This window comes from Sebastes fasciatus, chromosome 22 (assembly GCF_043250625.1).
Source record: "Sebastes fasciatus isolate fSebFas1 chromosome 22, fSebFas1.pri, whole genome shotgun sequence".
Classification (NCBI taxonomy): domain Eukaryota; kingdom Metazoa; phylum Chordata; class Actinopteri; order Perciformes; family Sebastidae; genus Sebastes; species Sebastes fasciatus.
Window position 1 is genome coordinate 7969682 of NC_133816.1, and position 14913 is coordinate 7984594.

At 39.3% G+C, this 14913-nt stretch overlaps 1 protein-coding gene across 7 annotated transcripts in view; it reads left to right on the forward strand.

The window, feature by feature from the left end:
* Positions 1 to 10808, forward strand: part of elavl2 (ELAV like neuron-specific RNA binding protein 2) — a 33608-nt gene extending 22800 nt beyond the window's left edge. For 5 of the 7 annotated variants that reach the window (XM_074623404.1, XM_074623406.1, XM_074623409.1 and 2 more), the window contains exons 5-8: positions 2887 to 3040; positions 5000 to 5225; positions 5951 to 5989; positions 8168 to 10808. In XM_074623404.1, the coding sequence (XP_074479505.1) occupies positions 2887 to 3040; positions 5000 to 5225; positions 5951 to 5989; positions 8168 to 8498 (750 nt within the window). In that variant the 3' untranslated portion in view covers positions 8499 to 10808. The remainder of the gene's footprint in view (positions 1 to 2886; positions 3041 to 4999; positions 5226 to 5950; positions 5990 to 8167) is intronic. The other 2 variants (XM_074623410.1, XM_074623411.1) reach the window with 1 other exon arrangement.
* Positions 10809 to 14913: the final 4105 nt, after the last annotated feature.

A 14913-nucleotide genomic window follows, 5' to 3' on the forward strand; every position in this document is an offset into this window, starting at 1 on the left:
GTCATGCATGATTTTTATTTTTTTTTTATATATATATCGCTAACAGACATTGCCATGTTCATATCTCCAATAAGCTACCAAATCAGACGGTCATATTCAACTCACAGAAATCTGTTACCATTCAAGACTGGCTGCAAAAATCCAAGATATGCCGTTCATGTCTAGCTCTCTGGGTTGGAGTCGAAGCATAATGAGGCTGGAGAAATGTGGGGTGGAAAGGGAGAGCCTATTGTTAATCTGGGCACATGCGGCTTTGCCTGGGCCTCAAGTAGAGCAGAACTGTTTCTATGGTTGCATGTGCTGTAGCACTGCTGTATGCCTTTACAGGGAGGTGGCTGCCATTAGCATTCATCAGGCAATGTAGCACTCAATGTGGTGGTGGAAAAACTCATTTGCTTCATATAGTGCTGCAGGATTTATGGATGGTGGAGCCAGATTATTAGATGTGATATTTTTTCACAGTGGTTTTACAAGGAGCTAGCCAGATCCCTTCTCACATCGGGCAGAGGTGTATTCATGAAAATGTCTGTGGGCAAAAACACATTTTGTGATAGAAAATTCATGTTTGAATAGCACCAAATCTGTGTTTGGTACGCTTGATTATTTCTGTATTTAACACTTAAATATTACAATTGAAAATGAGGCATGTTATGAGCCATACCTCTTTATTCTCATGAATCAAACTGAACACATCTTTCTCAGTCCATACCTGTGAAAGTAGAACAAAATTCTCTAGCTGCTCCGTCAAGTGCAAATAAACCCCAGTGAGGTAGAGGAATAAACTTTGCAAATATTAGCATCAAATGAAGTGTGAAGGTGAGACTGGGAGGCAGGGATGAGGAGAAACGAGGGAGTCGCCTGGCTGTGGGCAGGGAGCTTCAGCTTTCACGTTCACTTTGTCAGCTTTCCCTTCGGGGCAGGAACAGGGCACGTTTTGAGATGGGGTGACCAAGTGGAATTCTTATCGATCTGAGAGCACAAAAAGGAATTCTTTTTTGAAGGTTTAATTAAAATGAGTGATTTTTTTTCATATAATCCATTGCATAAGATTAGAATGACTTGGTATAGGACCATTTAACACGTCTGACATTGTAATTAAATACAGCTGTGGAGCCTGTGGTGCTATTCAGGTAATTGACAGTCAAGTTGCACCAACCTGGAGCCACCAGACAGTGAATAGCGAGATACAGCAGATTCTTGACTGCACTGTTTCTTTCTCTTCTCTCTTTATGTGATTCTTTCATTTAGTCCTCCACCAAACCATCCTCAAGCCATTCTTACACACCAGCTCCTAAATGTAGGCTGTATGGGTTCCTTCTGCATGTCATTGTATAAATGTCTACATGACTGAAAATGGGATGGTGCACTGAAAAAAAAAGAATTTATGACTACTCAGGGGTGTAATGACGTATTGATTGGCAGGACCTGGTAGATGACTCTCTGGTCCCCCTCTGTTTTCTATTACTCGGCTGTGTTTATGGACAAATGTTGATTTATGCTGCATATTTATCTAGCCTGGTGCTGGGGGCTGTCCAAATATCTGACTTTAGAGACAGGAATGGGCAAGATTAGTTTTAATAGGCAGCCACGCTGCTCTGTTGTCTATAGAAATTATCAATTTATTTTTTAAATGAGAGCTGTCGAGACAGGCCTGATGCTGCATCCATCTCTGTCAGGTTTCCAACTGAGTTGGACAGAAAATGGTGCAAGTTTAACTTTATTCTTGACAGACTGATTCGTCACTGTCCATTTACCCAGTGAGAGTCAATATATAGGTTGACAAACAGACTATGGATCAGACACATTATTGTATTGCATTACCCTATTGTTGTAGGACCCAAAGGGTTATAAAAGCAATCGTAATGGAGAAAATCTGGCAGAGCAATGGGATGAATACAGATTTACTGTATATTTTACTGTTGATTTGTAAGAGCACAGGTATGAGCCAAATGCATATTTATTGTATCACCTTAATGCTCCATAAAAATCTGGCACTGTTTAGTCCACTCTGACAAATTAATGTGGTTCTCTTCAGTTGTGTTCAGACTGAACAGGAAGCACATTTTTATTTTGCTTTTAGCTAATTTAATTGTTGTGCAGTGATTTTTTTTTTTTAGTCTGTTTATTAGCCACAAACAGCCAATGTCGGCAGAGATGTTTGCTGCCGCAGGCACCAGCTGTGTGTGCTTCAACTTAGACTGATCTCAATTCGTACCAGGAACTCAATTTGCATATCCAGACCCTCTCCTTTTCCTCTTGTCTATACAGTCATGGAGTCTCACAGCTTTGGGATAAGCAAGAACTTTCAAGTTGAAACATTTTCAAATTGACGGGTTTTGCCTCAAGTCAAGCTACCTTCAGTAAATCTGTCTGATTTGCATTTTGCATAATTGTGATGAATTGAAGTCAATATTTGTGTCATTTAGTCTGAACACACCTTTAGAGCTGTTCTCTTGTAAGTCATAATACAGGCTTTATTTGAGCAAATTTAGTAGAAAACAGAAACTGAGTACTGAAGTATGGTACAAACATTTGAACTAAGCATTTTTTTGTGATTGCATTAGCTATATATATATATATATATATATATATATATATATATATATATATATATATATATATATCACATACACAGTGACAAGTGGGCTCTGTAGCATGAGCATATTTAAAGAAAACTCAGTCGGTTAATTACGAGTTAGTTTGCTTTCTCTCTGCTAAAAATGGGTCACAGCATCTGCTCCTCTGCTTCTATTCATTTGAACAAATGTAACATAAAAAGTGATGAATAGCCTACCCTGATTTGTATTAGAGGTATACGAGTTCATTACTGCGTGTGCTTAAAGACTGTAATGCAACGGTGGTCATGTGAGCTGTCTCTGTCTGCAGGTTTCCTATGCGCGTCCAAGCTCCGCCTCCATCAGAGATGCAAATTTGTACGTCAGTGGCTTGCCAAAAACCATGACTCAGAAAGAACTGGAGCAGCTCTTCTCTCAGTATGGACGCATTATTACCTCACGCATTCTGGTGGACCAGGTGACTGGTGAGTAGGACATGACAGCTGCCCCCCACACCCACACCCACCCCTCTTTTTGTTCATTTCTACTTTGCTTCTTTTCTTTTTTTTCTTCCCCTCCTTCCCCCAGTGACTCCCTAGCAAAATGACACAGCCAGACCTGAGAAATGCATCAGAGGTGGTGGTGGTGGTGGTGGTGGTGGTGGTATGAGGTCCCCAAAAATGCAATTTTCCACTAGAGGTGTTCATAAATATGCATAGATGGATAGAATATGAAATGGGTGTTAAGTAGCGGGACTCAATGCCTCATTTCTTTTCCCTCCAATCTCCCTTCTGCCTGCGCTTACCTTCTCTTGCTTTCTCCCTCGTTCTCTTCCCATCCCCGAGGTGTACATGCAATGCCTGTTTCGTGGCAAGAAATTAAATGCATTTAGAGCAGTTATCTCTATTTCTCAACTGTCATGTGGAGGCAGAACCCTTATGAAACACATTTCCCAATGGTTTTGCCCCTGTGTGCTGTTGAACCATATGATATTCCTTCAGGTATGCATTATGGGAATGGTTCTCTTTATTTTTAAAACACAAAACCATTTTTATCTGGAGAATTCTTTCACTTTTATTTTAGTATTAAAGGAACCATCTGTGATCCAACTGTAAGAAAAGGGGAAACCCAATCACTAAAATCCAAAGCAGGCTTGCAACCTGCTATTTCTCACAAACTAAGACTGTCACTTTATAAAAAGGTACCCATGCTTCCTGATGCCTTTTGAATAAAGTGTCTCTCATAAAAACTCATAAAAGAAATAAAGCACAAACAACAAACAAAAGGAAATGCAATCCATATCAAACACTGGAATGCATACAAAATGCTTAAGCACAAACCATAAGAGAAATGCACTTCTGAACAACAAACAAACAAATGTCAAAATAAGAAATGCGCAGCAAGACGTAGTACCACAAGTAACATCGGGGTGCTAGGGCGATGGACCTCTTTTTGACTTGGCAAAGATACTGATGCTCAAGGCTGATTGGCAGGCAGCAGGAAGAAACAAGACCAAGAGCGAAAAGACATGCATGGATGTCCCAAGAGGGCAGTAAGAGGTAAATAAGTTAAAGGACTAATGTTTAAATTAACATATAAGATCTGTTGGCTACAATCTGTTTGCTCAAAATAGCTAGCTAAGTAAAGCTAAAATAAAGTAGTACTGTTGGTAGATAATGCTAACTTGCTATCACTTCACAAATAAATTACTAGCAGCAGTTAATGTAATGCTACTCTACCTGTCTGTAAAGTTTGAGTTACGGTGGTGTTTAGATAAACATTGTTTCTTACTTCTTTTTTCTTCTTCACCTCTTTCTGCCGTCCTGGATAGTCTGTGCATGTCACGATCTTCGGTCTTGGTCTTTCTCCCTGCTGCCTGCCAATGCCCGTGATGGGGAAGCTTTCTATTGTTGCTGGTGCTCAGTTGAAACAAGTCCACTTTTTCTCCTCCCCCATGTTTACTCTCTTGTTACACATTTCTCTTGTGCTTTTGGTATTTGCAGCTTTCCTTGATTTGGAATGGGTCACTATTAATGTTTGTGCTTCTTCCTCTTGTATGTGTTTCGGTATTTGCAGTATTTCTGAACACATTTCCTTCGCCATGTAAGCAATGTTTGTAATAATTCAAGTGAAATGGGCTTGGATTTTTAATTATTGACTAAGAAATGAACAAAATGCTCCCTTTTAATAGAAATGTATACGTTTGTTCATATACCTGGTACAACTAACATCTATACCATTATTGTATTAATCAGCTCATCAGTTTCAATAAGTTTTAAATTTGTAATGTGTAAATATACTCCAATAAAGTTTTTTTTTTTTTTACCCCTAAACTACTGTTTAAGCCGTGTCGGTGAAGTTCATGCTGTCAGTACTGCATGTTTTCATGACTGTCAAGAGTAACTCAGCATATGACTAATCTTATGTTAATGTCCTCTCCTCAGGCGTTTCCAGAGGAGTTGGTTTCATTCGTTTTGATCGGCGAGTTGAGGCTGAGGAGGCCATCAAGGGTCTTAACTGTCAGAAGCCACCAGGTGCCACCGAACCCATTACGGTCAAGTTTGCGAACAACCCGAGCCAGAAGACCAGCCAGGCACTGCTGTCCCAGCTGTATCAGTCACCCAATCGAAGGTACCCAGGACCCCTCGCACAGCAGGCACAACGCTTCAGGTAAAAGGGGCACATCAAAAAATAAATAAATCTGATTAGAGCCAAGCCTATTTAATACTGCTAGTGATTTTGAGTCTGTTGACCCTCTGAGGCTATTTGAAATTAGCATTTAAATTGTCTCACAGCAGTACTTTTAGAAATATTCTGTGATGGAGCTCAATACTCTGGACAGAATAATTCCTCCCCATATTCACATTTTCAACTTTGCTGTGTTCCTCCTGTTGCAGAAGTAGGCCTGTGACACAATTGGGTTTGAGCAGATTTCGACAAAATATGAAAATGAGATGAGCAATACTCTGGTGGAAAAATCAATAGGTGGTCTGAAAGTTTTGCCCAGTTAGTGGCCATAAATGTGAAAATGAATCCATAAATGAATTTGCTTTTCAGTCCACTGAATGACCTCAATGCTTCTGCATGCAAAAAATATGTGGGAATTGAATATTGTGAAGTTATATGCTGTGAAAGCTGCAGTTTTTCCAGCATAACATGCACTTTCTATATGAACAAAATGTCTCCCCGTTGGCTCTATTGTGTAGGCTGAATATTGATAAACGAGTTCAGTCAACAGGTTAATAAGAACATGATGATTCACTTGAGTGGAACAACTGACTTTATTATGATATCAGACATATTACTCATCTCTGTCATCCTGTCAAAATGCATCATCAACCTCATAAAAAGCTTTCTTTATATTGACAATAATGTGTGTGTTGATCTTTTTTTAGGTTGGACAATCTGCTGAACATGGCCTATGGAGTGAAAAGGTAAATTGATTGTCTCTTTTAGATCTCATAGTCTGCTTTAATTGATCCTGAGGGAAATTCAGACCTAACATGATAGTTGATGGGATGCCTTTTTTTTCCCTTATGTTTATTTTTCCCTGCATGAGCTCTTGGCAACATTGCGTAGGTAGTTAACACTGCATAAGGTAGCACTGATTCAATATGAGATTGTTGATCAAAGAAAAATGCTTTTGTGTGCATGCATTAGTGCTCCCCTCTACAAACAAATATATACATAATCCAGTCGGTGTGAGTGAATCAGGCTGTTTGTCTCAACAGCAAGTGATAATGTAAATATTTAGCATGTGTGCAAGATGCACAAAGGTAGACTTGTGTATGTTACGAATAGGGAAGGGACGACCACAGTTGCACATGCTCATAGGCAGACACTAGGGATGGGTGTCACTAGAGACTACCTGCTCCCCTCCCCCGGGACACTCACTTTCCCTCTGCCACAGTACAGTAGAGCTGGATTCCTGGGGATGGCACTGATTTGGGTGATGTAAATGGGTCAACACACTTTCAGTTTAAGTATAAATCATGTGAAAGTGGTTTCTCAGCGTTATATGTTAAGTTATGCTTGTGCAGCATAGGTGCTTTTTTCCTACACTGAGCCCATTGTAACTGCTTGACCTAATATGCACAGGGAGAACAACAAGGCCCCAGTGGCATTCAAGCCCAGGATCTTCTGAATAGGAGGTGGCACTCTTAAGCACTGAGCCACCATATAGTAGATAGGTAACTGAGTCTGCAGTTCAAATTTATTCAGCTGCAGAGTCTGGACTGTGCTGCTGAACAAAGACTTTGTAAATTACCTCAAGCATACCTGCTTACATAAGATAATACTGTTTGTGATTAGTGGCCATGATGATGGCCTTCTGTCATATTGGCCAGACTCTGCAACATACACTTTATTTCCTTATGTACAGTTCTGTAAATTAAATGTGAGCCAGTTCAATCATTTGCACTTTAAACTTAATTTTGACTGGTAATTATTTGATGCGCCTCTCTAAAATGAGGTTATCGACTGTATAGGATGAGGTCAGTGACGCTGATGCAGTGAAGTGCTTTATTCTTGACATAATGTCACAACATCTCTAGATTAAAGTCTACACTGCTTGTCTACATAACAAAGGACAGAATTTTACAATGTGTTACTTGCTATTGCACAAAATTGCATACTTGTATTCTGAGCTCCATACTCTTACCTTGATCTATTATAGACAGCCCTGTCCTGTTTTAAACTTTGTTGCGTCAGACGTCTTTCAGGATTCGCCAGGATACCGGTTTGTCTAAGTTCAGTTTTATAAGAATGCCTTCCTCAAGTATGATTGAAGTCCAATCCCCTGAAAGCTCAAAGGCCCATCACTGGCGACAATAGACTTGCGATTTCTCTTCTGCCCTGCTCGTTGGCTGACGTCTTCGTTGCCAAATCTCTCTGCGTGTCCTTGATGCTGGGAGCACACCTGTCATGGTGGATGTTCCCTGAGAGGCCAACTGGAGCAGCTAATCTTATGTGACACCTGCTGCAATAATTCATAGGCTTTCCATGCACTTTGAATTTTGTTTCTTCAAACTGCAAAACCACATTTACCAAAAGCCAGGGCTTTTGCGTGCCTTTTCATTCCAGTCATGGCACAAGCTCCAACTTTAATATGGTACTGATTTACCATTACAATTTGCTTGTTTTTTGTTTTTGAGTAAATAACTCTGTGGTCCTGTCTCTGTAGGCGCATGGTGAGCTCAAAAAGCAGCTACAATTTCTGAGAAGTGTGTTATGCTGGCTTTATAATCTCCAACTCTAATATGAGATAACAGTCTGTGCATGCATGTTGACCTGTCTGTGTGCTGCACCTTTTGCTGCTCAGTCAGAATGACAGCTCAGCTTTTTCCTTTTTTACGGAGCCGACTTTTTATCCAGCTGAAGAATATTTACTTATGAAAGAATAACCTGAACAACTAATGATTTATGAAAACACGGTTTCTGAAATGAAAGGAGGGTGTAAACACTGCTCAGAATGAAGCATGGCTACTGCTGATCTCTGCAGAGACTTGTCAGATTCTGTTAGGCTCATTGGCCCAATCTCTTGTCTTCTCAAAAAGCCCATTTTGTCCTCATTTTGGCTCTTGCCTTGAACCATGTTACTTTGTCTTTTACAGCAGGTTCTCCCCCATGGCCATTGACGGGGTGACCAGCTTGGCTGGCATCAACATCCCGGGGCACGCAGGCACTGGCTGGTGTATCTTCGTCTACAACCTGGCTCCAGATGCAGATGAGAGCATCCTTTGGCAGATGTTTGGGCCGTTTGGTGCCGTCACAAACGTCAAGGTTATTCGCGACTTCAACACAAACAAGTGCAAAGGATTTGGTTTTGTCACCATGACTAACTACGACGAGGCAGCCGTGGCCATCGCCAGCTTGAATGGATACCGCCTCGGGGACAGAGTACTGCAAGTCTCGTTCAAAACCAACAAAACACACAAAGCCTAATACCCACTGAGATTGTTTCTAGAAAACTCAGCAGAAAATGGAAACAGAAAATGGAAGCGCATTGACCGTAACTTTCTACATTAGTAAAAACAGCTTTGTAAATCGGTGTTACGAAGAAAAACAAAATTTAGCGTCCAACAATGTGATTTTTTTTTTCTTCTTTTCATTGCTACGCTTTGAATCTTCTCAATATACTTTAAAACAGGAAAAAAAATACTGCAGGTTTTAATGCCTGTGATGTTGAATCGCTGTCTTTACAGATGGACCATTTAAAACGTTACTATAGGTTTTGTCATTTTGTTGCACATCTGCTTTGAAACAGTAAGTCTTGTAAGGTTATGTGTAGTGATTTTCTTTGTATTTCTCTGTGTCCTGATTTGCCTTAGGTGCGTTATGCCTTCAGTGGTTAGCAAGTACTTATTTTGAACTATTTGCGGTTTTGTTGATTTTGTAAGTATTCCGTTCATTGTAATATGAGTTGGTTATTGGTTGGCTGCATAATGTTGCTTATTGTAAACTTAACGGATAAAAGACAAAAAAAAAATTCTTAAAGCAGTACCTTGCCAAAGAGCTAAGAACCTCTTTGATGTGGGTTTAAAAAGCATCTATTTTTATAAAAAGAAAAATTTGGAGAAACTTTTTACTGGACCTGGAACAAAATATTTTGACTTGGATACTTTGAAAAATATCTTCATATGACACCTTGTGAGCTTTTGAACTTTACAGGAAAGTTTGCAGTGGTTGAAATTTCTGGCGAGATTTATGATGTAAAAGATACCTTTTGAGATCTTTGTATTATCTTTAGATTATAGAATCAATGGCAGTGCTGGTTTCATTTGTAAAATCATCTGTGGGTCCCCCCGTCATCCTGGTTGTTACACTACTAGCAACTCGCTTTCCGATTTGATTTGGAAACGGACAAAAATACAAAGGTTTATTCGCAAAAAGTGCATGCAAAATTATAACGTGGAGAAATCTTAAAAGGTAAATGGGGGATAAAATCAGTTCTTCCTAAAGGATTCTCTTCAGACGAAGCTCATGGTGTTTTGTGGTGTACCTACGATATATCATTAGACTGATTTTGTCTTAATATCGACCAATAACGGTCTTTACATACTTTGTATGAAAGATTGAGGACAAGCCAATGAAGGCAGCAGCTTAAGAAAAACTAGTCTGAAGAATAGAACGGATTATTCCTGAGCTTTGAGCTATGTAAATAAGTCCTTTTTTATGTTGAGTATTTGGCAGACTTCTTTTGGTTCTAGTTTGGACTTCATCGGAAAGTGTGATATTCTATATATCGTTTTTCTTTTTATGGAGTATGTAAGGTATTTTCATTTTGGATATTAACCTTTAAATTTCAGTTTCCCTTCAGTTGAACTACTTGATTTGTTGTCCCATGGACTAGCATTACAGTGCATCAAATTTGTTGGTTGTTTGGTCTGTAGATAGTCTTGCTTCGTAAAAAAAGGTATTAAGAAACTATAGACATGTTTTTGTTTTTTATATATAAACATTATAGATATATATTTATGTGGTAAAGAATGGATATAAAACCACAGTTTTGAACTATTTGATTATTTTTTGTTTTTTTTCATACTCATATATATACGTAATGCATATAACCTGTCTTTAAAATCGTAAAAAGGTGTATATTGCTTTATTCACTTTGGGGGAAGGTCAGTGAAGCAGTTCCATTAACGATAGCAAAATTGGTTGCAAGAGTTTGTCAAACAACATCTCAGTAATCTAGAACAAACAAACGGAGGCTAGTCGAGCCTTAGATGCACTTAATACTGCACCTGCATCCTGCTTGGTATTTAAACCAATTACTAGTCATGCTTCCCCTTAAATGAGCAGTGTGCTATGCATTATATAATTATCTTTGCAACTGCTTTTTCTTGTTTATCTATTCCTTCTTTGTGTTACTTGTAAAAGTTAAATTTAAGTCTAGCTGAGTTGTGAAAACTTGCTGCTGTGGGGTCGAGACTAAATTTTTCATGCCTAACCTGTCATTGTTGAAAATATTCCTTTTTTCTTTTTGTAACTTCTTCATGATGATTTGGTCTTGACAAATTGTGCTGATGGTCCGGCATGAAAAATTGTTCCCTCCCACCCCTCTTATCTCAATTCTTAATATAAGAATGATTATTTATTTGAAGTTGTATAGTCTGACTTGGTTCACAGCGTTTTTTGGAATAGAATATCTTTTGTTGAGTATTTAAAAGGATGTACATGTTATTTACTTTGTGTTTGGATACTTTGGATTTTTTCCATGTTCAGTACATCAATAAATAAGTTGAAGGGCAATGCAGATTTGTGAATGGATCCCATCATTACTCATAAAATGGTTTTGCCAATTTATCATCTAAAATTGTTCGCAATTCAGATATTTCTCACCATTCTGTCTTGTTTAATTGAAATTAACTTTACACCGATGTTAATTTAAGCAGAAATCACACCCATTATCATTTTATTTAATTAATCTAATTGCTTTGCTCTCAAAAGAAAATCACTCTCCTCCACTGGAGTCTTGTTGTCCACTTGACCCCCTGTAAAACCATAAATTGTCATGTTTACACTTGTTTTTTTAGGGTTAAAACAAAAGTGGTATAACATTTTCCTGAGTGAGCTTTAGAGGTGCTGGTAAGCAGTGTTTTTCCCATTTAGTGAGAGCTGTCTCCCATTGCTATTCCTCTTTATGCTGAGCTTTACTGTTTGGTAGACACGAGGTATCAATCTTCTCTAACTTTTGGAAATCAAGTGAATAAGTCTATTTCACAAAATGTCAAACTATTCCTTTAATTTATCCTGATTTAAATGCTAAATTATGCTGTACTGACTTTCCTTCTAGACAGTGCAATACCTATCATTCATAATAGTGACTTTCTTTTTTCTTTGTGAATTATTGACATCTCATACTTTTTGTTTTAACATGTTTAGAACCAGCCAGCCCTGTAAACACAAAAGCCTGTCCCTGAGTGAGTGATGAAGTTACACCATTTCCCGGTCGAGTTGGTGTTTCCCCACATGAATAAGCGTGGCAGTGTTTCCGCTGGTAATGTCTTTGCCTTCGCTATCAATCATCTGAGCCACTTCCTCAATAAAGCCCAGAAAGCTGCATTGAACATTTTAGGAGGAGCTCTAAAATATTGCAAGTTCTGTATATATTTATATTTTCCTGTATGTGTGTTTCAACCCTATATTTGTAGGTTATGACACAGTTTGATAATGCAGTGTGTGCATAGCGAGTGTGTGTGTGTGTGTGTGTGTGCGGTCGAGCGATAGAAGCGACAGTGGATGAAGTCAGACCAGACAGGTGTCGGCGATCGGAGCAGAGAAGAAATTAACAGTAAAGTTGTCGAGTGGAAGTAAGGGTTTGAGTTTGTCTATGAATAAATTCTGCAACTTCTGGCATGTTCTTAATGTCATGGGATGTAACCTCGGTCTTGTTGGTTTAACAAAGTAACGCAAACCATTGCCCGTCTACTGTGCGTTGCCATTTGACTGAAATAGGACCCTAACGCTGTAGATCCAGAACAACAAAGTTGAAAATAGCAAGATTATAATGTTGAATTGTTTAAATTCAAGCAGTCCTCAATTATTTTGTATCTTAACCAGGTCATGTGATATGCACTTTCAGTTCACTTTAAGAACAAACATTACTGGGGCCTCTACAGAAAATAGCAGATCAGAACATTTAATATCCAGGAATTCACATTATAGACACAACTGAAAATCAGTTAAACAATTTGGCTACAATTTAGCACACTGGCCGCACACGGTCCACCCTTTGACCTGGGCTGTTTTCGGAACCTCCTACTACATACTACTGACAGTATACAGTGCATACTGCACACTGTGTTCCTCAGTAGTATGCAGTATGAAACAGTTAAAGCGTTTTGATTTGCAGTATGCTAGACCAAGCTTCAGCCTTTAAACAAGCTCTTAAAGCACTGGACTTTATATGATACTGCATGGTTCAGCTCCACCACCAACAATTTATTGTCTCATGGCGAAAAAAGACAAACACGATCCTCAACGAGGGGAGACAGTAAATATAAAACATTACTCAACAAAATGTACTCAAACTGCTTTTTCAGTTACAGAAACAAAATAGTGGAATGATTTCCCTACAAATATTACAGTAATGTCAAAAAAGGTCATGTTGTCTCAGCAGGTATCTCTCTCTTTCCCTCGCCGCTGACTGCTGCTCTGTAGCCGGTCTGTGAGCGTCACTGGCCGGCTCTCCAGCAAGCTACACCCGCGGGCGATTATGGAGCTTTTCAACTCCAAAACAGCAGATGACCACAGCTTCCCGTTAATTTGATAATGTAGATTTGTGTTGTTAAAAAGCCTCTTGAGTGAGCTCCAGCCAGCTCATAGCGGTCTGTGAATGTGAATGGCCAGCTGGCTGGTAGCGACTCCCGGCAGGTGCTAGCTAGCTGTCACTGCAGTTTGTGGAGCTTTTCAACTCCGAAAACGTCGGCGAAAATGGTCAATTCGTCATCTAATATCGTAAAACTGCCAATATTCAAAATCTACACGGTTGATTTCTTGCCTCAAAAGTGAATTTAGTGAAGAAATGGCTACGAAAAATGTGAAACACGTGCCGTTTTTGGCTGTTGTTGTTGTAACCATAGCCTGTACCGTTCCAACGCTTTGCATTGTGGGATTCAGTATACAAGGTAGACTGGTCTGACGCATACTGGAGATTTTGCTCGGACACTACAAGCTACATTTTGGTCAAATCGGTACGTACTATTAGTATAGTACGCGATTTGGAATAGTCTTGTTGTCGTAGTGATGAATGAGTGTTGGTAGTCATGGTGGTCGTGTTTGCTACACTTGTCGATTAATACTTTCTGGTGTAAAGTTGCACGACATTGAGGATAAAGGTGCCGGCTTGAATGCACCGTCAAAGAGCAGCACAAGGCTTGAAGGAAGAAGCCTGACATAGAGAATTGATTTTTCTTTTCTTTTTTTTCCCCCCTTCTTTTTTTATTTTTTTTTTATCTCATGCTCCACTTGAGGCAGACAGCCTCGCTGAAGATGAAATGGCCTGCTTTGAAGTGCGCTCCCCTACTGCGCAGCCACCTCATGCTGCCCGACTGTCATTTTAGGGGCATTGCAAGGACGCAGATGGGCGCCGCTGAAGAAACCACACTGCCTTTTTTGTAAAGAAAGCTTCTTCAAAGCATTTACTGTTTGGGTAAAAAAAAAAAAAAAAAAAAGTTCCAGCACGTCACTCAGTTTAGTGAAAACAATATTTATGGCATGCTGCATCATGTAGTCGTTGTGGCACTCTGTTTGGCTAGCAGAAGATAAGGAGGCTAATCTGTGCGCTGCTTAAAAAGCTTTCAGAGTCTCTGATTTTACTGTTCCATTAGCCTGCATGTTAGACCAGAAATAATCTTTCCTGACAACAGTTTTTACTATGAAAGGAGTCATTTTTACAGTTTAAAAGCATCCCGTATGTCAATGTTAAGGTTGCGTGGCACTTCTTTGGTTTGTTGTCCTTTACTGGAAACCGATATTGATGTGAGGAGCTTTGGCTGAGTGACAGCATGTTTAGTTCTTATCTGGCATGCTCGAGGCTCTCCTCCCAGCTGAAAGTGGTCTTATCGTGGCAGACACATTATGTGATTGGGCATCCTCGAGCTATATGTTGTGATTACATGCTGCTAGCTAATAGGATTAGGCTTCAGCAGTTAATGGCCATCACAGATGAGTTGGTGTCAGTTGATGTCACATCCTTGACGTAAAGAAACAGATTTTCAGTCAGTGGGTTTCCTCTATTAGCGCGCTGAATCATCAGGGTTTTGACTGGTGCTTGAAAATTACTTTGACTCCTTTTTGAATGCTTTGGACAAGCAGTCATTCAGATCACAAAATGAAGTACAAGGGACAAAAATGAGCTTTTAACTTTGAAGGGGACACCGTTTTATCCTGAGTGACGTCTCTGTGCTTCCTATGCAAAGGCTAAAATTTTAAATTGTGGTGTGATGAAAAGAGCCAAATCAAAACTCACCCAGACCATTAAGTGAGATAAAGTAATCACCTTGCTATGGCACCATCTGGTCTGTCTACTGCACTGGTTCACAACCTTTTGTATTACACATCCCCCACAGCGCTGTCGGATGAACTCAAGTACTTCAACAACCTGTCATGTTCTAAATGTGCTCATTCATTGTTGATCTTAAACCAGATGTTATTTGGCACTATGAATTATATAAAAGTGAATATTGTTATTATACAATTAAAATGTCAGTTTGGTCAAGTTTTCAATTGTACTACCACAACTTTGAGTGGCAGAAGTATGTCTAACAGCCATTTATCCATTAAATTTAGTTAACTATTTCATTATCCATCATAGCTACTGTTTATTTGTTACTTCTGGATAACTTTCATCTTC